The 23,496-nt window shown below is 47.2% G+C and overlaps 1 protein-coding gene and 2 long non-coding RNA genes across 5 annotated transcripts in view; 1 reads left to right on the top strand and 2 right to left on the bottom strand.

The window, feature by feature from the left end:
- zgc:153184 (uncharacterized protein LOC751652 homolog) overlaps positions 1 to 21,758 on the bottom strand; it is a 103,009-nt gene extending 81,251 nt beyond the window's left edge. Inside the window, exon 1 of one of the 2 annotated variants that reach the window (XM_052468832.1) lies at positions 21,622 to 21,758. Coding sequence is in view for 1 of the 2 variants with exons in the window: in XM_052468831.1 (XP_052324791.1) it covers positions 15,185 to 15,190 (6 nt within the window). In the remaining variant the exon portion in view is untranslated. Of the gene's footprint in view, positions 1 to 15,184; positions 15,493 to 21,621 lie in introns of those variants that run through there. The other variant, XM_052468831.1, reaches the window with a different exon arrangement.
- On the top strand, positions 138 to 1,036 carry LOC127908992 (uncharacterized). The gene is made up of 4 exons (XR_008069401.1): positions 138 to 298; positions 447 to 582; positions 651 to 719; positions 924 to 1,036. It is a non-coding gene; the product is annotated as an uncharacterized LOC127908992 (long non-coding RNA).
- On the bottom strand, positions 620 to 1,261 carry LOC127908983 (uncharacterized). 2 transcript variants are annotated; one of them, XR_008069381.1, is made up of 3 exons: positions 1,104 to 1,246; positions 899 to 1,035; positions 620 to 762 (listed from the first exon to the last, which is right to left on the bottom strand). It is a non-coding gene; the product is annotated as an uncharacterized LOC127908983 (long non-coding RNA). The 2 variants fall into 2 exon arrangements; XR_008069382.1 differs by having other exon boundaries at positions 622 to 762; positions 831 to 1,035; positions 1,104 to 1,261.
- Positions 21,759 to 23,496: the final 1,738 nt, after the last annotated feature.

Raw genomic sequence — 23,496 nt, 5'->3', positions numbered from 1 at the left:
CCCGGCACAGCCAGAAGAGGACAGGCCACCCCTCATAGCCTGGTTCCTCTCTAGGTTTATAATCTCCACCCGGCACAGCCAGAAGAGGACAGGCCACCCCTCATAGCCTGGTTCCTCTCTAGGTTTATAATCTCCACCCCTCATAGCCTGGTTCCTCTCTAGGTTTATAATCTCCACCCGGCACAGCCAGAAGAGGACAGGCCACCCCACATAGCCTGGTTCCTCTCTAGGTTTATAATCTCCACCCGGCACAGCCAGAAGAGGACTGGCCACCCCTCATAGCCTGGTTCCTCTCTAGGTTTATAATCTCCACCCCTCATAGCCTGGTTCCTCTCTAGGTTTATAATCTCCACCCGGCACAGCCAGAAGAGGACAGGCCACCCCACATAGCCTGGTTCCTCTCTAGGTTTATAATCTCCACCCCTCATAGCCTGGTTCCTCTCTAGGTTTATAATCTCCACCCGGCACAGCCAGAAGAGGACAGGCCACCCCACATAGCCTGGTTCCTCTCTAGGTTTATAATCTCCACCCGGCACAGCCAGAAGAGGACTGGCCACCCCTCATAGCCTGGTTCCTCTCTAGGTTTATAATCTCCACCCGGCACAACCAGAAGAGGACAGGCCACCCCTCATAGCCTGGTTCCTCTCTAGGTTTATAATCTCCACCCGGCACAGCCAGAAGAGGACTGGCCCACCCCTCATAGCCTGGTTCCTCTCTAGGTTTATAATCTCCACCCGGCACAGCCAGAAGAGGACTGGCCACCTCACATAGCCTGGTTCCTCTCTAGGTTTATAATCTCCACCCAGCACAGCCAGAAGAGGACTGGCCACCCCTCATAGCCTGGTTCCTCTCTAGGTTTATAATCTCCACCCGGCACAGCCAGAAGAGGACAGGCCACCCCTCATAGCCTGGTTCCTCTCTAGGTTTATAATCTCCACCCGGCACAGCCAGAAGAGGACTGGCCCACCCCTCATAGCCTGGTTCCTCTCTAGGTTTATAATCTCCACCCGGCACAGCCAGAAGAGGACTGGCCACCTCACATAGCCTGGTTCCTCTCTAGGTTTATAATCTCCACCCAGCACAGCCAGAAGAGGACTGGCCACCCCTCATAGCCTGGTTCCTCTCTAGGTTTATAATCTCCACCCGGCACAGCCAGAAGAGGACTGGCCACCCCTCATAGCCTGGTTCCTCTCTAGGTTTATAATCTCCACCCCTCATAGCCTGGTTCCTCTCTAGGTTTATAATCTCCACCCGGCACAGCCAGAAGAGGACAGGCCACCCCTCATAGCCTGGTTCCTCTCTAGGTTTATAATCTCCACCCCACATAGCCTGGTTCCTCTCTAGGTTTATAATCTCCACCCAGCACAGCCAGAAGAGGACTGGCCACCCCACATAGCCTGGTTCCTCTCTAGGTTTATAATCTCCACCCGGCACAGCCAGAAGAGGACTGGCCACCCCACATAGCCTGGTTCCTCTCTAGGTTTATAATCTCCACCCGGCACAGCCAGAAGAGGACTGGCCACCCCACATAGCCTGGTTCCTCTCTAGGTTTATAATCTCCACCCAGCACAGCCAGAAGAGGACTGGCCACCCCACATAGCCTGGTTCCTCTCTAGGTTTATAATCTCCACCCCTCATAGCCTGGTTCCTCTCTAGGTTTATAATCTCCACCCGGCACAGCCAGAAGAGGACAGGCCACCCCTCATAGCCTGGTTCCTCTCTAGGTTTATAATCTCCACCCCTCATAGCCTGGTTCCTCTCTAGGTTTATAATCTCCACCCCTCATAGCCTGGTTCCTCTCTAGGTTTATAATCTCCACCCGGCACAGCCAGAAGAGGACAGGCCACCCCCTCATAGCCTGGTTCCTCTCTAGGTTTCTTACTAGGTTTTGGCCTTTCTAGGGAGTTTTTCCTAGCCACCGTGCTTTTACACCTGCATTGCTTGCTGTTAGGGGTTTTAGGCTGGGCAGCACTTTGAGATATCAGCTGATGTAAAAAATGGCTTTATAAATCAATGTTATTGATTGATTGATTGATTGATTGATTGATTGATTGATTGATTGATGGCTTGTTCATAACAAAACCCCTTTGACCAACTACTTTAGTAACTTTTTTTGTTGAATGAATATGCAAACAACAAACGCTGAGCCTTCATATTCAACGGAATGTTTGATTTCCGAAAAAAAGGTTAACGAGGAGAAGAAATGATTGTTATCTATAAACCACTTGGTCCCGACAATCTGGACAGTCAATTTTCTGAGGTTGATAGTGGAATACATTGCGACTCCTGTTTGCCACATCTTCAATCTAAGCCTAGGTTTCCTTAGGCCTGAAGGGAGGAAATGTCATTCCACTGCCCAAAGAACAGCACCCTTTACTGGTTCCAACAGCCGACCAATCAGCCTGTTACCGGCGCTTAGCAAACTTTAGGGAAAAAAACTGTTATTATACAGAATACTAAATAACAACAGACTTTCAACATGCTTATAGAGAAAGGCCCTCAACACGCTTATAGGGAAAGGCCCTCAACACGCTTATAGGGAAAGGCCCTCAACACGCTTATAGGGAAAGGCCCTCAACACGCTTATAGGGAAAGGCCCTCAACACGCTTATAGGGAAAGGCCCTCAACACGCTTATAGGGAAAGGCCCTCAACACGCTTATAGGGAAAGGCCCTCAACACGCTTATAGGGGAAGGCCCTCAACATGCTTATAGGGAAAGGCCCTCAACACGCTTATAGGGAAAGGCCCTCAACACGGTTATAGGGAAAGGCCCTCAACATGCTTATAGGGAAAGGCCTTCAACACGCTTATAGGGAAAGGCCCTCAACACGCTTATAGGGGAAGGCCCTCAACACGCTTATAGGGAAAGGCCCTCAACACGCTTATAGGGAAAGGCCCTCAACACGCTTATAGGGAAAGGCCCTCAACACGCTTATAGGGAAAGGCCTTCAACACGCTTATAGGGAAAGGCCTTCAACACGCTTATAGGGGAAGGCCCTCAACACGCTTATAGGGGAAGGCCCTCAACACGCTTATAGGGAAAGGCCCTCAACATGCTTATAGGGAAAGGCCCTCAACATGCTTATAGGGAAAGGCCCTCAACACGCTTATAGGGAAAGGCCCTCAACACGCTTATAGGGAAAGGCCTTCAACATGCTTATAGGGAAAGGCTCTCAACACGCTTATAGGGAAAGGCCCTCAACACGCTTATAGGGAAGGCCCTCAACACGCTTATAGGGAAAGGCCCTCAACACGGTTATAGGGAAAGGCCCTCAACACGCTTATTATAGGAAAGGCCCTCAACACGCTTATAGGGAAGGCCCTCAACACGCTTATAGGGAAAGGCCCTCAACACGCTTATAGGGAAAGGCCCTCAACACGCTTATAGGGAAAGGCCTTCAACACGCTTATAGGGAAAGGCCCTCAACATGCTTATAGGGAAAGGCCCTCAACACGCTTATAGGGAAAGGCCCTCAACACGCTTATAGGGAAAGGCCCTCAACACGCTTATAGGGAAAGGCCCTCAACACGCTTATAGGGAAAGGCCCTCAACACGCTTATAGGGAAAGGCCTTCAACACGCTTATAGGGAAAGGCCTTCAACACGCTTATAGGGAAAGGCCCTCAACACGCTTATAGGGAAAGGCCCTCAACACGCTTATAGGGAAAGGCCCTCAACACGCTTATAGGGAAAGGCCTTCAACACGCTTATAGGGAAAGGCCTTCAACAGGGAAAGGCCCTCAACACGCTTATAGGGAAAGGCCCTCAACACGCTTATAGGGAAAGGCCTTCAACACGCTTTCAACATAGGGAAGGCCTTCAACACGCTTATAGGGGAAGGCCCTCAACACGCTTATAGGGGAAGGCCTTCAACACGCTTATAGGGAAAGGCCCACGCTTATAGGGAAGGCCCAACACGCTTATACGGGAAAGGCTTATAGGGAAAGGCCTTCAACACGCTTATAGGGAAAGGCCCTCAACACGCTTAAAGGGAAAGGCCCTCAACACGCTTATAGGGAAAGGCCCTCAACACGCTTATAGGGAAAGGCCCTCAACACGCTTATAGGGAAAGGCCCTCAACATGCTTATAGGGAAAGGCCCTCAACACGCTTATAGGGGAAGGCCCTCAACACGCTTATAGGGAAAGGCCCTCAACACGCTTATAGGGAAAGGCCCTCAACACGCTTATAGGGGAAGGCCCTCAACACGCTTATAGGGAAAGGCCCTCAACACGCTTATAGGGAAAGGCCCTCAACACGCTTATAGGGGAAGGCCCTCAACACGCTTATAGGGAAAGGCCTTCAACACGCTTATAGGGAAAGGCCCTCAACACGCTTATAGGGAAAGGCCTTCAACACGCTTATAGGGGAAGGCCTTCAACACGCTTATAGGGAAAGGCCCTCAACACGCTTATAGGGAAAGGCCCTCAACACGCTTATAGGGGAAGGCCCTCAACACGCTTATAGGGAAAGGCCTTCAACACGCTTATAGGGAAAGGCCCTCAACACGCTTATAGGGAAGGCCCTCAACACGCTTATAGGGGAAGGCCCTCAACACGCTTATAGGGAAAGGCCTTCAACACGCTTATAGGGGAAGGCCCTCAACACGCTTATAGGGGAAGGCCCTCAACACGCTTAAAGGGAAAGGCCCTCAACACGCTTATAGGGAAAGGCCTTCAACACGCTTATAGGGAAAGGCCCTCAACACGCTTATAGGGGAAGGCCCTCAACACGCTTATAGGGAAGGCCCTCAACACGCTTATAGGGAAAGGCCCTCAACATGCTTATAGGGAAAGGCCCTCAACACGCTTATAGGGAAAGGCCCTCAACACGCTTATAGGGGAAGGCCTTCAACACGCTTATAGGGAAAGGCCCTCAACACGCTTAAAGGGAAAGGCCTTCAACACGCTTATAGGGGAAGGCCCTCAACACGCTTATAGAGAAAGGCCCTCAACACGCTTATAGGGAAAGGCCCTCAACGCGCTTAAAGGGAAAGGCCCTCAACATGCTTATAGGGAAAGGCCTTCAACACGCTTATAGGGGAAGGCCCTCAACATGCTTATAGGGAAAGGCCTTCAACACGCTTATAGGGGAAGGCCCTCAACATGCTTATAGAGAAAGGCCCTCAACATGCTTATAGGGAAAGGCCCTCAACACGCTTATAGGGGAAGGCCCTCAACATGCTTATAGGGGAAGGCCCTCAACATGCTTATAGGGGAAGGCCCTCAACATGCTTATAGGGAAAGGCCCTCAACACGCTTATAGGGGAAGGCCCTCAACATGCTTATAGGGAAAGGCCTTCAACACGCTTATAGGGGAAGGCCCTCAACACGCTTATAGGGAAAGGCCCTCAACATGCTTATAGGGGAAGGCCCTCAACACGCTTATAGAGAAAGGCCCTCAACACGCTTATAGGGAAAGGCCTTCAACACGCTTAAAGGAAAGGCCCTCAACACGCTTATAGGGGAAGGCCCTCAACACGCTTATAGGGGAAGGCCCTCAACACGCTTATAGGGAAAGGCCTTCAACACGCTTATAGGGGAAGGCCCTCAACACGCTTATAGGGAAAGGCCTTCAACATGCTTATAGGGGAAGGCCCTCAACACGCTTATAGGGGAAGGCCTTCAACACGCTTATAGGGAAAGGCCTTCAACACGCTTATAGGGGAAGGCCCTCAACACGCTTATAGGGGAAGGCCCTCAACACGCTTATAGGGGAAGGCCCTCAACACGCTTATAGGGAAAGGCCCTCAACACGCTTATAGGGAAAGGCCTTCAACACGCTTATAGAGAAAGGCCCTCAACATGCTTATAGGGAAAGGCCTTCAACACGCTTATAGGGGAAGGCCCTCAACACGCTTATAGGGGAAGGCCCTCAACACGCTTATAGGGGAAGGCCCTCAACACGCTTATAGGGGAAGGCCCTCAACATGCTTATAGGGGAAGGCCCTCAACACGCTTATAGGGGAAGGCCCTCAACACGCTTATAGGGAAAGGCCCTCAACATGCTTATAGGGAAAGGCCCTCAACACGCTTATAGGGAAAGGCCCTCAACACGCTTATAGAGAAAGGCCCTCAACACGCTTATAGAGAAAGGCCCTCAACACGCTTATAGGGGAAGGCCCTCAACACGCTTATAGGGAAAGGCCTTCAACATGCTTATAGGGAAAGGCCCTCAACACGCTTATAGGGAAAGGCCCTCAACACGCTTATAGAGAAAGGCCCTCAACACGCTTATAGGGAAAGGCCTTCAACACGCTTATAGAGAAAGGCCCTCAACACGCTTATAGGGAAAGGCCTTCAACACACTTATAGGGAAAGGCCTTCAACATGCTTATAGGGAAAGGCCCTCAACACGCTTATAGAGAAAGGCCCTCAACACGCTTATAGGGAAAGGCCCTCAACACGCTTATAGGGGAAGGCCCTCAACACGCTTATAGGGGAAGGCCCTCAACACGCTTATAGGGAAAGGCCTTCAACACGCTTATAGGGAAAGGCCCTCAACATGCTTATAGGGAAAGGCCTTCAACACGCTTATAGGGAAAGGCCCTCAACATGCTTATAGGGAAAGGCCCTCAACACGCTTATAGGGGAAGGCCCTCAACACGCTTATAGGGAAAGGCCCTCAACACGCTTATAGGGAAAGGCCCTCAACATGCTTATAGGGAAAGGCCCTCAACACGCTTATAGGGGGAGAGACACAGGACTGGAGAGAATGAAGGGGTGAGACACAGGACTGGAGAGAATGAAGGGGTGAGACACAGGACTGGAGAGAATGAAGGGGTGAGACACAGGACTGGAGAGAATGAAGGGGTGAGACACAGGACTGGAGAGAATGAAGGGGTGAGACACAGGACTGGAGAGAATGAAGGGGTGAGACACAGGACTGGAGAGAATGAAGGGGTGAGACACAGGACTGGAGAGAATGAAGGGGTGAGACACAGGACTGGAGAGAATGAAGGGGTGAGACACAGGACAGGAGAGAATGAAGGGGTGAGAGACACAGGACTGGAGAGAGTGAAGGAATGAGAGACACAGGACTGGAGAGAGTGAAGGAGTGAGAGGGGAGAGACACAGGACTGGAGAGAGTGAAGGGGTGAGACACAGGACTGGAGAGAATGAAGGGGTGAGAGACACAGGACTGGAGAGAGTGAAGGAATGAGAGACACAGGACTGGAGAGAGTGAAGGAGTGAGAGGGGAGAGACACAGGACTGGAGAGAATGAAGGGGTGAGAGACACAGGACTGGAGAGAGTGAAGGGGTGAGAGACACAGGACAGGAGAGAGTGAAGGGGTGAGAGACACAGGACTGGAGAGAGTGAAGGGGTGAGAGACACAGGACAGGAGAGAGTGAAGGGGTGAGAGACACAGGACAGGAGAGAGTGAAGGGGTGAGAGACACAGGACAGGAGAGAGTGAAGGGGTGAGAGACACAGGACTGGTGAGAGTGGAGGGGTAAGAGAGGGGAGAGACACAGGACTGGTGAGAGTGGAGGGGTGAGAGACACAGGACTGGAAGAGAGTGAAGGGGTGAGAGACACAGGACAGGAGTGGAGGGGTGAGAGACACAGGACTGGTGAGAGTGAAGGGGTGAGAGACACAGGACAGGAGAGAGTGAAGGGGTGAGAGACACAGGACAGGAGAGAGTGAAGGAGTGAGAGACACAGGACTGGAGAGAGTGAAGGAGTGAGAGACACAGGACTGGAGAGAGTGAAGGGGTGAGAGACACAGGACTGGAGAGAGTGAAGGGGTGAGAGACACAGGACAGGAGAGAGTGAAGGGGTGAGAGACACAGGACAGGAGAGAGTGAAGGAGTGAGAGACACAGGACTGGAGAGAGTGAAGGGGTGAGAGACACAGGACTGGTGAGAGTGGAGGGGTAAGAGAGGGGAGAGACACAGGACTGGTGAGAGTGGAGGGGTGAGAGACACAGGACTGGAAGAGAGTGAAGGGGTGAGAGACACAGGACAGGAGTGGAGGGGTGAGAGACACAGGACTGGTGAGAGTGAAGGGGTGAGAGACACAGGACAGGAGAGAGTGAAGGAGTGAGAGACACAGGACTGGAGAGAGTGAAGGAGTGAGAGACAGGACTGGAGAGAGTGAAGGGGTGAGAGACACAGGACTGGAGAGAGTGAAGGGGTGAGAGACACAGGACAGGAGAGAGTGAAGGGGTGAGAGACACAGGACAGGAGAGAGTGAAGGAGTGAGAGACACAGGACTGGAGAGAGTGAAGGGGTGAGAGACACAGGACAGGAGAGAGTGAAGGGGTGAGAGACACAGGACAGGACAGGAGTGGAGGGATGAGAGACACAGGACTGGAGAGAGTGGAGGGGTGAGAGACACAGGACTGGAGAGAGTGAAGGTGTGAGAGACACAGGACTGGAGAGAGTGAAGGGGTAAGAGAGACACAGGACAGGAGTGGAGGGGTAAGAGAGACACAGGACTGGTGAGAGTGGAGGGGTAAGAGAGACACAGGACAGGAGTGAAGAGGTGCTGTTGAGTCATCACATCTGAACAGATCAATGGATGATGGTACTTTTGATTATCTCGTGATCTCAACAAAACAACTTTTGTGATGTAGTGATCGCGAGATAAATAGGGAACTATTTTATTATTATTCATATGTCCTCTTTGGACTTCCATAGTATCCTGCTGTAAAACCCAATGATGTGCATAAACCCTGGATGACTGACAGGAGGTGCTGTATTGAAGCCACAAGGCAGCCATCTTGGCACTCCTTTTCCAATGTAAAATAATATTTTGTAAATCTATAGAAACTGATTTTTTAATGCCTACATTAATTTTTGTTCATGTTTATTATATTACAGACATTTTAATGCATACTTTAAAAATCGTGTGAGCTAAACATTAACATTTAAAATGTTCAAATGTATTTTTAAAAATGTCCTTAATATATATATTTTTTTTTTTTTGGGGGGAGAGAGAATGAAAGAGAGAGAGAGAGAATGAAAGGGAGAGAGAATGAAAGAGAGAGAATGAAAGAGAGAGAGAGAGAATGAAAGAGAGAGAGAGAAGAGAGAGAGAGAGAGAGAGAAGAGAGAGAGAGAGAGAGAGAGAGAGAGAGAGAGAGAGAGAGAGAAGAGAGAGAGAGAGATGAAAGAGAGAGAAGAGAGAGAAGAAAGAGAGAGAAGAAAGAGAGAAGAGAGAGAGAGAGAGAGAGAGAGAGAGAGAGAGAGAATGAGAGAGAGAGAGAGAGAGAGAGAGAGAGAGAGAGAGAGAGAGAGGATGAAAGAGATAGAGAGAGAGAGAGAGAGAGAGAGAGATGAAAGAGAGAGAGAGAGAGAGAGAGAGAGAGAGAGAGAGAGAGAGAGAGAGAGAGAGAGAGAGAGAGAGAGAAGAGAGAGAGAAGAGAGAGAGAAGAGAAACAGCAAATTGATTTTTCGAGAACTCAGCTGACTTCATGGATTTTTCATTACAAAATAGTAAACAACTTGTTGGATCTTGGATTCCCCCTCTCTGTTCTCTTCATGGGAACAGATTTATAACTCTGCTGAAGTTGTGTCCCAAACAGCACCCTATTCCATACACGGTGAACTACTTTTGACCAGGGCCCATATGACTCAGTAAATCAAATCAAATGGTCACATGCACATATTTAGCAGATGTTATTGCGGCTGTAACGAAATGCTTGTGTTTCCAGCTCTAAAAGTGCAATAGTATCTAACAATTCACAAAAATACACACAAATCTAAAAGTAAAATTAAATGGAATTAAGAAATATATAAATATTAGGATGAGCAATGTCAGAGTGATTAAATAAATCAAATCAAATCAAATGTTATTTGTCACATACACATGGTTAGCAGATGTTAATGCGAGTGTAGCGAAATGCTTGTGCTTCTAGTTCCGACAATGCAGTGATAACCAACAAGTAATCTAACTAACAATTCCAAAACTACTGTCTTATACACAGTGTAAGGGGATAAGGAACATGTACATAAGGATATATGAATGAGTGCAGTATATACATAATAATAATAATAATATATGCCATTTAGCTGACGCTTTTATCCAAAGCGACTTACAGTCATGTGTGCATACATTCTACGTATGGGTGGTCCCGGGAATCGAACCCACTACCCTGGCGTTACAAGCGCCATGCTCTACCAACTGAGCCACAGAAGGACCAGTAGGTGAGTAAAGCAGGGTAAAGCAGGGTGTATAGGGTAAAGCAGGGTGTATACATTATTAAAGTGAACAGTGATTCCATGTCTATGTACGTAGGGCAGCAGCTTCTAAGGTGCAGGGTTGACGAGCCAGGTGGAAGCAGGCTAGTGGTGGCTATTTAACAGTCTGATGGCATTGAGATAAAAGCTGATTTTCAGTCTCTTGGTCCCATCTTTGATGCACCTGTACTGACCTCGCCTTCTGGATGATAGTGGGGTGAACAGGCAGTGGCTCGGGTGGTTGTTGTCCTTGATCTTTATGTGCCTTCCTGTGACATCGGGTGGTGTAGGTGTCCTGGAGGGCAGGTAGTTTGCCCCCGGTGATGCGTAGCGTAGACCTCACTACCCTCTGGAGAGCCTTACGGTTGTGGACGGTGCAGTTGCCGTACCAGGCGGTGATACAGCCCGACAGGATGCTCTCAATTGTGCATCTGTAAAAGTATGTGAGGGTTTTAGGTGACAAGCCAAATTTCGTCAGCCTCCTGAAGTTGAAGAGGCGCTATTGCACCTTCTTCATCACACTGTCTGTGTGGGTGGACCATTTCAGTTTGTCAGTGATGTGTACGCCGAGGAACTTAAAACTTTCCACCTTCTCCACTGCGGTTCTGTTGATGTGGATAGGGGGCGTGGCTCCCTCTTCTGTTTCCTGAAGTCCATGATCAGCTCCTTCGTTTTGTTGATGTTGAGGGAGAGGTTACTTTCCTGGCACCACTCCACCAGGGCCCTCACCTCCTCCCTGTAGGAAGTCTCGTCATTGTTGGTAATCAGGCCTACTATGGTTGTGTCGTCTGTAAACTTGATGATTGTGTTGGAGGCGTGGCCACGCAGTCATGGGTGAACAGGAAGTACAGGAGGGGGCTGAGCACGCACCCTTGTGGGGCCCCAGTGTTGAGGATCGGCGAAGTGGAGGTTGTTGTTTCCTACCTTTACCGACGGGGTGGCGGGAACACAGTGATTGAATCAGCGTTGTTTCAATGAAATGAAGTGGACGTTGAATTGACGCCTGTTTCCAGTAGGCTGTGACCAAGTCACTTGACTGGATGTGCTATGCTTAGTTAAATGGTTATAAAATTGCAATGGTATAAAGTACTTCAGTACAAAATACTTTAAAGTACTACTTGTCTGTACTTTACTATTTATATTTGACAACTTTTACTTTAATTTCACTACATTCCTAAAGAAAATCATATACTTTTTACTCTGTACACCCGGATGTATTTGTTCGATGTTGAATGCTTATCAGGACAGGAAAAATGGTCTAATTCACACACTTATCAAGAGAACATCCCTGGTCATCCCTACTGCCTCTGATCTGGAGGACTCACTAAACAGAGAACATCCCTGGTCATCCCTACTGCCTCTGATCTGGAGGACTCACTAAACAGAGAACATCCCTGGTCATCCCTACTGCCTCTGATCTGGAGGACTCACTAAACAGAGAACATCCCTGGTCATCCCTACTGCCTCTGATCTGGAGGACTCACTAAAAAGAGAACATCCCTACTGCCTCTGATCTGGAGGACTCACTAAACAGAGAACATCCCTGGTCGTCCCTACTGCCTCTGATCTGGAGGACTCACTAAACAGAGAACATCCCTACTGCCTCTGATCTGGAGGACTCACTAAACAGAGAACATCCCTGGTCATCCCTACTGCCTCTGATCTGGAGGACTCACTAAACAGAGAACATCCCTACTGCCTCTGATCTGGAGGACTCACTAAACAGAGAACCCCCCTACTGCCTCTGATCTGGATGACTCACTACACAGAGAACATCCCTGGTCATCCCTACTGCCTCTGATCTGGAGGACTCACTAAACAGAGAACATCCCTGGTCGTCCCTACTGCCTCTGATCTGGAGGACTCACTAAACAGAGAACATCCCTGGTCATCCCTACTGCCTCTGATCTGGAGGACTCACTAAACAGAGAACATCCCTGGTCGTCCCTACTGCCTCTGATCTGGAGGACTCACTAAACAGAGAACATCCCTGGTCGTCCCTACTGCCTCTGATCTGGAGGACTCACTAAACAGAGAACATCCCTGGTCATCCCTACTGCCTCTGATCTGGAGGACTCACTAAACAGAGAACATCCCTTGTCATCCCTACTGCCTCTGATCTGGAGGACTCACTAAACAGAGAACATCCCTGGTCATCCCTACTGCCTCTGATCTGGAGGACTCACTAAACAGAGAACATCCCTACTGCCTCTGATCTGGAGGACTCACTAAACAGAGAACATCCCTGGTCATCCCTACTGCCTCTGATCTGGAGGACTCACTAAACAGAGAACATCCCTACTGCCTCTGATCTGGAGGACTCACTAAACAGAGAACCCCCCTACTGCCTCTGATCTGGATGACTCACTACACAGAGAACATCCCTGGTCATCCCTACTGCCTCTGATCTGGAGGACTCACTAAACAGAGAACATCCCTGGTCGTCCCTACTGCCTCTGATCTGGAGGACTCACTAAACAGAGAACATCCCTGGTCATCCCTACTGCCTCTGATCTGGAGGACTCACTAAACAGAGAACATCCCTGGTCGTCCCTACTGCCTCTGATCTGGAGGACTCACTAAACAGAGAACATCCCTGGTCGTCCCTACTGCCTCTGATCTGGAGGACTCACTAAACAGAGAACATCCCTGGTCATCCCTACTGCCTCTGATCTGGAGGACTCACTAAACAGAGAACATCCCTTGTCATCCCTACTGCCTCTGATCTGGAGGACTCACTAAACAGAGAAACATCCCTGGTAATCCCTACTGCCTCTGATCTGGAGGACTCACTAAACAGAGAACATCCCTGGTCCTCCCTACTGCCTCTGATCTGGAGGACTCACTAAACAGAGAACATCCCTGGTCATCCCTACTGCCTCTGATCTGGAGGACTCACTAAACAGAGAACACATCCTGATCTGGAGGTCATCCCTACTGCCTCTGATCTGGAGGACTCACTAAACAGAGAACATCCCTGGTCATCCCTACTGCCTCTGATCTGGAGGACTCACTAAACAGAGAACATCCCTGATCGTCCCTACTGCCTCTGATCTGGAGGACTCACTAAACAGAGGACATCCCTGGTCATCCCTACTGCCTCTGATCTGGAGGACTCACTAAACAGAGAACATCCCTGATCGTCCCTATTGCCTCTGATCTGGAGGACTCACTAAACAGAGAACATCCCTGGTCATTCCTACTGCCTCTGATCTGGAGGACTCACTAAACAGAGAACATCCCTGGTCATCCCTACTGCCTCTGATCTGGAGGACTCACTAAACAGAGAACATCCCTTGTCATCCCTACTGCCTCTGATCTGGAGGACTCACTAAACAGAGAAACATCCCTGGTAATCCCTACTGCCTCTGATCTGGAGGACTCACTAAACAGAGAACATCCCTGGTCCTCCCTACTGCCTCTGATCTGGAGGACTCACTAAACAGAGAACATCCCTGGTCATCCCTACTGCCTCTGATCTGGAGGACTCACTAAACAGAGAACATCCCTGGTCATCCCTACTGCCTCTGATCTGGAGGACTCACTAAACAGAGAACATCCCTGGTCATCCCTACTGCCTCTGATCTGGAGGACTCACTAAACAGAGAACATCCCTGGTCATCCCTACTGCCTCTGATCTGGATGACTCACTAAACAGAGAACATCCCTACTGCCTCTGATCTGGAGGACTCACTAAACAGAGAACATCCCTGGTCATCCCTACTGCCTCTGATCTGGATGACTCACTAAACAGAGAACATCCCTGGTCATCCCTACTGCCTCTGATCTGGAGGACTCACTAAACAGAGAACATCCCTCCTCTGATCCGGAGGACTTACTAAACAGGGAACATCCCTGGTCATCCCTACTGCCTCTGATCTGGAGGACTCACTAAACAGAGAACATCCCTACTGCCTCTGATCTGGAGGACTCACTAAACAGAGAACATCCCTACTGCCTCTGATCCGGAGGACTTACTAAACAGGGAACATCCCTGGTCATCCCTACTGCCTCTGATCTGGAGGACTCACTAAACAGAGAACATCCCTACTGCCTCTGATCTGGAGGACTCACTAAACAGAGAACATCCCTAATGCCTCTGATCCGGAGGACTCACTAAACAGAGAACACTAATGCCTCTGATCTGGACTCACTAAACAGAGAACATCCCTAACTGATCTGGAGGACTCACTAAACAGAGAACATCCCTACTGCCTCTGATCCGGAGGACTCACTAAACAGAGAACATCCCTACTGCCTCTGATCCGGAGGACTTACTAAACAGGGAACATCCCTGGTCATCCCTACTGCCTCTGATCTGGAGGACTCACTAAACAGAGAACATCCCTACTGCCTCTGATCCGGAGGACTCACTAAACAGAGAACATCCCTACTGCCTCTGATCCGGAGGACTTACTAAACAGGGAACATCCCTGGTCATCCCTACTGCCTCTGATCTGGAGGACTCACTAAACAGAGAACATCCCTGGTCATCCCTACTGCCTCTGATCTGGAGGACTCACTAAACAGAGAACTGTCTGGTTTGCTAAATATAGGGGATTTAAAATGATTTTAGCAATAACATTTACTTTTGATGGTTAGACTTTTACTCAGGTAGTATTTTAATGGGTGACTTTCACTTTTACTAAAGTAACCTATGACAATTGGGGACTTTTTCCACCACTGATAAAATGTGAATCAGAGATTCTTCACAGAAATAAGTACAGGGTGGCTTAACTAGCCAATATTAGAAAGTCAATTTGATCCCCAATGAAAAGAAGCTTTACATTAAATACAAAGCAAATACGTTGTGATATAACTTCGCACCGCAGAGAATTGTAGCCAACAGCTCCACATTTCCAAGGCGACAGAGTCTACTTCCACAAGTTGTTAATAAACCAACTTCAGCAGAGTTGAGTTCCGTGAATATTTTTTTTTTATCTACAACGAAATCCTACTGTCCAAACAGTTCATTCTAAACGTGTTAACAACTGTTGCTTACCTCCATCCTTGAGGAATTCGCGATATGCACCTTTTCCTGCCTTCTTCTCTGTCTCCTCGGATGACCGCGCTGCTGCGTTTGAGCGAAGCCACTTCAGAGGCAGGAGAGATCTCCTACACGACTAACGCGGAGAGGGAATGAGAGATGTGAGCACACTCCTTGAACAGCGGAGGTCTGTGTTTACAGATAACTACACTGTCATATCTTCACAGGCAGTGGACGAGACGAGGTTGATCGAAGGAGAGAGAGAGAGAGGGAGTGGCGGAGGCTTCAGTTTTGCGCGCAGTTGCATTGATGCCGCTCTTCTCGCGCAACAGTTGAACGATATATTGAGGCTGATGATTTAAGTATGTTATTGGCCTTGGCAGATGTCATTGTGCAAACAAGTCGATATATTTCGCAAGACACAATACTTTGTTGTTGAAGAAATAGTATACTGAGCTTCAACCCGGTATCATTGCATTTCGTATTATTCTTTACTCGTTAAAATCGGGACATTCCATTTAGTATGATATGTTACGTTTCTTATAAACCCAGGGTCGTTACAGTATGTATTCATTTGTGGGTGTCCATCATCCATTTTGGATGATATGTTACGTAATTCGTATTATATGCCCCGGATTCGCAAAACGTACAATATGTTACGAATTGTCAAAACGTGTTATATTATACACATGTTCAAACATGTACAATATGCTATGAATTTGCAAAACGTATGAGATGTTACAAATTCTAGCTAGGTTGCTAGGGGTTAGGGTTAAGTGTAGGAGTTGGGTTAAAGGTTTAAGGTTAGAGTTAGCTAAAAGGGTTAAAGTTAGGGTTTGGGGAAAGGGAAGGGTTAGCTAACATGCTAAGTAGTTCCAAAGTAGCTCAAAAGCAGTAAGTAGTTGAAAAATTGCTCATTATTAAGAGATTAGATGAGATTCAAACTCGCAATCTTTAGGTTGCTAGACGTTTACATTATAGACCTACCAACCACCCTACTTTCGTTTTTTCCTTAAGTAACCATCTGTCTTATGTAATCATATCAAACGTAACATACTAAATCATACGAAATATAGTCTCGGGGTTATGTACAGAATAATACGAAATGCTCTTAGACCAAGTTGGGAGCTTGGATAACATACTTTTTAAACACACATTCAAACTGGTGTGGAGGTATGACCATAACAGCTGTGTTTTCATATTAAACATGTAATCTAATTCATCAACCACATCATCATGATCAACATCATCATCATCATCATCAACCACATCATCATGATCAACATCATCATCATCATCAATCACATCATCATGATCAACATCATCATCATCATCAATCACATCATCATGATCAACATCCTCATCATCATCAACCACATCATCATGATCAACATCATCATCATCATCAATCACATCATCATCATCATCATCATCATCATCATCAATCACATCATAATATAATAATAATAATATATGCCATTCAATGACGCTTTTATCAAAGCGATTACATCATCATCATACATTCTACGTATGGGTGGTCCCAAATCAACCCACTACCCTGGCGTTCAAGCGCCATGCTCACCAACTGAGCCACAGAAGGACCACCACCATCATCAACCACATCATCATGATCAACATCATCATCATCATCAATCACATCATCATGATCAACATCATCATCATCATCAATCACATCATCATGATCAACATCATCATCATCATCAATCACATCATCATGATCAACATCCTCATCATCATCAATCACATCATCATCATCATCACCATCATCAATCACATCATCATGATCAACATCCTCATCATCATCAATCATCATCATCATCATCATCATCAACCACATCATCATGATCAACATCATCATCATCATCATCATCATCAACCACATCATCATCAACCACATCATCAATCACATCATCATCTACATCATCATCATCATCCTCATGATCAACATCCTCATCATCATCACATCATCATCAACCATCATCATCATCATGATCAACATCCTCATCATCATCACATCATCATCACCATCATCATCAACCACATCATCATCAACCACATCAACATCATCATCATCATCATCAATAAACATCTCATCATCATCAAACATCCTCATCATCATCATCATCACAACCACATCATCAACATCCTCATCATCATCTACATCATCCTCATCATCATCATCAACATCATCAACCACATCATCATCAACCACATCATCATCAACATCATCAACCACATCATCATCAACCACATCATCTACATCATCATCAACCACATCATCAACATCTACATCATCAACCACATCATCATCCTCATTAACCACATCATCATCAACAGTCAATATTAATCGTCACCTTAATTCAGTCTCATCTGAAAGTTGTAAATTCTTGGTTATCTTCACGAACCCTGGCTAACAAGTTGAATCAGCAATACAAAATTGGGTTTCATTATTTATTTACTAAATACCTAACTAATCACACAGAATTACACACACACATAATTAATCATAACTTGATTACACATTACGTCATGAAGGAAACCGTCCCTAGTGGGCGGAACAGATATGACAGCTTGTTACACAAAAGAAAAGGGGCTGGGTTTGAGTGAAAGAGCGGGAAGACTGAGGAACAAAGGGAGAAGCTGTGCTATCGTAAATACAGTATCTTGTGCATTCTAAATGACCGCCCATTTGGAAAAGGAAAATGCAATAAATATTTACTCTGAGCTGCGCTTCAGTAGGTTGGTGGTAGATGGAAGGCCGTGTTGCCCAACCGAGTCCTTTGAAGAATGTCTCTGCTGGTAGTAGTGAATAAGAGTTCAAAGTTCATACCATTCGCAACCGAAGCTCACGCTGATGTTGGCTTCGTTCTGTAGTTATTATCTGAACCATTCTGACATCGGACTGTCGTCCTCACATCCTCGGAACAGGAGGTTATATTGTCATCAAGGCTTTATATAGGAAGGGAGAGGAGGGCGTGTTTGAAAAGTTTTATAACCCATGTCTCTTCACAGGGGCGGGCCACTGATTGAGCAGAGCCCTAACCGTATGAAAACCCAAATTTCACATTTTAGAAACTAAAATCACATTTCATCCCGAATAATTTCATATTCAAACATTTAAATCGAACAACAATTACATGTGAATCCGATAACTCCGATGTGTAGACTTTCCACTGTAGAGTTGATGTCATCTTATCATGGATGGGAATGTCTCAGATGACCACTGAACTGACATCCTATTCATTAAGTACCAACGCATATGTTCAATTGGTCGGATTACCAGAATATAGTTAATTTCCCCCCACCTTCTGATGTTCCCAGAATCTCTATGTTAACCAAGGGGTTTTGAAAAAGTAACCTTAGTAGGCTAGAGAGAGGAAAAAGGGGGGAAGAGGTATTTATGACTGTCATAAACCAACCCCCAGGCCAACGTCATGACAAAATCATCATCATCATCATCTACACCATCATCATCATTCACATCATCATCCACATCATCATCATCCTCTACATCATCAACATCATCTACATCATCATCGTCATTTCAGCTGTAGAAGCAAATATTGTAATGGACTAGATAAATTATAATGGCTTTAAAAGGGGGGGGGATGAAAATATAATGGACTAGATGCTAATAATGCTAGATATCATTATTGTCACTATCCGTCCCTCATCTTGTCTTGCTGCCAGCCTACAGCTCTCCTTGTCCTCTACTCTGATTGGCAGACTGAATTATCATTTCAAATTTTGGGGAAATAGTGTTCTCTAATTTTTGTGTATTTGGTGCATTTTATGAGGAAGCGCAGCTCTGTTTTTTTTCACAATGCAGTGGTCCACAGCCTTTCCTCTCAGGGCCAGATAACCCTAATCCATTCATAATGCAGTGATCCACAGCCTTTCCTCTCAGGGCCAGATAACCCTAATCCATTCATAATGCAGTGATCCACAGCCTTTCCTCTCAGGGCCAGATAACCCTAATCCATTCATAATGCAGTGATCCACAGCCTTTCCTCTCAGGGCCAGATAACCCTAATCCATTCATAATGCAGTGGTCCACAGCCTTTCCTCTCAGGGCCAGATAACCCTAATCCATTCATAATGCAGTGATCCACAGATTTTCCTCTCAGGGCCAGATAACCCTAATCCATTTTGCAGTGATCCACAGCCTTTTCTCAGGGCCTGTGCTAATCCATTCATAAGGCAGTGGAACTTATCTCAGGGCCAGATAACCCTTCCATTCATAATGCAGTGATTTTCCTCTCAGATAACCATTCATAATGCAGTGATCCACAGCCTTTCCTCTCAGGGCCAGATAACCCTAATCCATTCATAAGGCAGTGGTCCACAGCCTTTCCTCTCAGGGCCAGATAACCCTAATCCATTCATAATGCAGTGATCCACAGATTTTCTTCTGTTGATAGCCAGCTTTTTCTGTCTACCCTTTCCAAGGCTGTGCTCACTAAGGCTGAACTTATTCAAGGTTCTTCTAAGGTTTTGATCAGTAACCATGGTCAAATAGTTAGCCACGCTGTACTGCTGATTTACGACCAGATAGCACTGCGTTTTGCTTTGTGCTTGTGTTTCCCAATAGGCAATGTAGTTTTGATTTGACTGTGTTGTAATTTGGTTAGGGTTAGGGTTAGGACCAGGACCAGCTGGATGAGGGGACTGAGGCTTCAGTGTGTTAGTAGAACAGGTTAGTGAACTCAGGACCAGCTGGATGAGGGGACTGAGGCTTCAGTGTGTTAGTAGAACAGGTTAGTGAACTCAGCCCCAGGACCAGCTGGATGAGGGGACTGAGGCTTCAGTGTGTTATTAGAACAGGTTAGTGAACTCAGCCCCAGGACCAGCTGGATGAGGGGACTGAGGCTTCAGTGTGTTAGTAGAACAGGTTAGTGAACTCAGCCCCAGGACCAGCTGGATGAGGGGACTGAGGCTTCAGTGTGTTAGTAGAACAGGTTAGTGAACTCAGCCCCAGGACCAGCTGGATGAGGGGACTGAGGCTTCAGTGTGTTAGTAGAACAGGTTAGTGAACTCAGCCCCAGGACCAGCTGGATGAGGGGACTGAGGCTTCAGTGTGTTAGTAGAACAGGTTAGTGAACTCAGCCCCAGGACCAGCTGGATGAGGGGACTGAGGCTTCAGTGTGTTAGTAGAACAGGTTAGTGAACTCAGCCCCAGGACCAGCTGGATGAGGGGACTGAGGCTTCAGTGTGTTAGTAGAACAGGTTAGTGAACTCAGCCCCAGGACCAGCTGGATGAGGGGACTGAGGCTTCAGTGTGTTAGTAGAACAGGTTAGTGAACTCAGCCCCGGGACCAGCTGGATGAGGGGACTGAGGCTTCAGTGTGTTAGTAGAACAGGTTAGTGAACTCAGCCCCAGGACCAGCTGGATGAGGGGACTGAGGCTTCAGTGTGTTAGTAGAACAGGTTTGTGAACTCAGGACCAGCTGGATGAGGGGACTGAGGCTTCAGTGTGTTATTAGAACAGGTTAGTGAACTCAGGACCAGCTGGATGAGGGGACACTTTTCTTTGCTCAGCTCTTGGCATTGCAGGGCTTGGTAATGATATGAGAGGGGGTCACTGTATTCTAGATCTTTCCTAAATTTAAAGTTTTTATTATTAGTGGATATTGGCATAAATCTCTCCATGCATTGGTTGTAGTTTTCCTCTGGACATGTAGGATAATCTTACAGAACTCTGCATGCAGGGTTTCAGTGGGGTGTTTGTCCCATTTGATGAAATCTTATTTTGCAAGTGGGACCCCACACCTCGCTGCCATAACGTGCAATGGGTTCAATACACATGTCTTTTTGGGGTTTACTGCCAGAGCCCAGGTCTGCTTTAGCAGCGCCAGGCTCTGCTGTGTTGGACAGCATTTAACCTCTAAATTGTGGAGACTAACACGAGGGGCTGAGGATTTTTCTAGAATAGTGACCAATTCATTGATGAAAATATTGAAGATTGCTGCGATTGCAATCCTGGCAAAGGCCCCGCTCCTGGTTAAATAATTATGTTATTTAATTGCCCGTTTCGAGGCTTCACATATTGCCAGTATACATTGGTTTAATTATGTCATGTTTTACCCCCTATAACCACATTCAATACCTTTGTAGAACAGTCATGTATGTCAAAAATAATCAAATGCTTTTTGGAAGTCAATAAAGCCAGCATATATATTGTGGTGGACATGTTTATCTATCGGAGTGTGTAGGGGGTAAATATGTTTTGGTATAAATCCAATCTGGATTTACAAGACATTGTGCTTATTAAGGAAGACAGTAAGTCTTACATTTATAATACTACAGAAACTTCCCCAAGTTACTGTTCACACAAATGCCTCAGTGATTGTTAGGGTATAATTTGTCTCCGTTCTTAAAGATTGGCCCTTATGCGTCTCTCTCGATCTCACACACAAACACAAAACACTCACTGTGGTTGGGGAGGGGAGTCTCACTTCCCTCTGTTCTGCTGAGAGACAGGGTTCTGGTGTTGAACTACAGTAAAATCGCTCTCTTCCTCTCTTCCCCCTCTGTTGTACGAGTATTTGTCACAGCCGAGCAAGCTCACTTCCTGTTGGAGATGAAGGAATAGAGGGAGTAGAGGGTGAAAGGGAGATGCCACAGAGAGAGAGGGGAGAGGGAGGAGACAGAGAGGAGCGACAGCGGGGGAGAGAGACAGCATAGCAGCAACACAACATGGCAGCAACACAACATGGCAGCAGACCAACATGGTAGCAGCACAACATGGCAGCAGCACAACATGGCAGCAACACAGCATGGCAGCAACACAACATGGCAGCAACACAACATGGCAGCAACACAACATGGTAGCAACACAACATGGTAGCAACACAACATGGCAGCAACACAACATGGTAGCAACACAACATGGCAGCAACACAACATGGCAGCAACACAACATGGCAGCAACACAACATGGTAGCAACACAACATGGCAGCAAACAACATGGCAACACAACAGCAGCAACACAACATGGTAGCAACACAACATGGCAGCAACACAACATGGCAGCAACACAACATGCAGCAACACAACATAGCAACACAACATGGCAGCAACACAACATGGCAGCAACACAACATGGCAGCAACACAACATGGCAGCAACACAACATGGCAGCAACACAACATGGTAGCAACACAACATGGCAGCAACACAACATGGCAGCAACACAACATGGCAGCAACACAACATGGCAGCAACACAACATGGCAGCAACACAACATGGTAGCAACACAACATGGCAGCAAAACAACATGGCAGCAACACAACATGGCAGCAACACAACATGGCAGCAACACAACATGGCAGCAACACAACATGGCAGCAACACAACATGGCAGCAGCAGAACATGGCAACACAACATGGCAGCAACACAACATGGCAGCAGAACAACATGGCAGCAAACAACATGGCAGCAACACAACATGGCAGCAACAGAACAACATGGCAGCAGAACAACATGGCAGCAACACAACATGGCAGCAACACAACATGGCAGCAACACAACATGTAGCAACACAACAGCAACACAACATGGCAGCAACACAACATGGCAGCAACACAACATGGCAGCAACACAACATGGCAGCAACACAACATGGCAGCAGACCAACATGGCAGCAGCACAACATGGCAGCAACACAACATGGCAGCAAAACAACATGGCAGCAGAACAACATGGCAGCAACACAACATGGCAGCAGACCAACATGGCAGCAACACAACATGGCAGCAACACAACATGGCAGCAACACAACATGGCAGCAGAACAACATGGCAGCAACACAACATGGCAGCAACACAACATGTAGCAACACAACATGGCAGCAACACAACATGGTAGCAACACAACATGGCAGGCACAACAGCAACACAACAGCAACACAACATGGTGGCAGCAACACAACATGGCAGCAACACAACATGCAGCAACACAACATGGCAGCAACACAACATGGCAGCAACACAACATGGCAGCAGCACAACATGGGCAATACAACATGGCAAGCACAACATGGTAGCAACACAACATGGTAGCAACACAACATGGCAGCAGCACAACATGGCAGCAACACAACATGGTAGCAGCACAACATGGTAGCAGAACAGCATGGTAGCAACACAACATGGTAGCAACACAACATGGTAGCAACACAACATGGCAGCAGCACAACATGGCAGCAACACAACATGGCAGCAACACAACATGGCAGCAACACAACATGGCAGCAACACAACATGGCAGCAGAACAACATGGCAGCAACACAACATGGCAGCAA

Source organism: Oncorhynchus keta, chromosome 18, assembly GCF_023373465.1.
Source record: "Oncorhynchus keta strain PuntledgeMale-10-30-2019 chromosome 18, Oket_V2, whole genome shotgun sequence".
Classification (NCBI taxonomy): Eukaryota; Metazoa; Chordata; class Actinopteri; order Salmoniformes; family Salmonidae; genus Oncorhynchus; species Oncorhynchus keta.
This window is presented reverse-complemented; position numbering and strand designations above follow the sequence as displayed.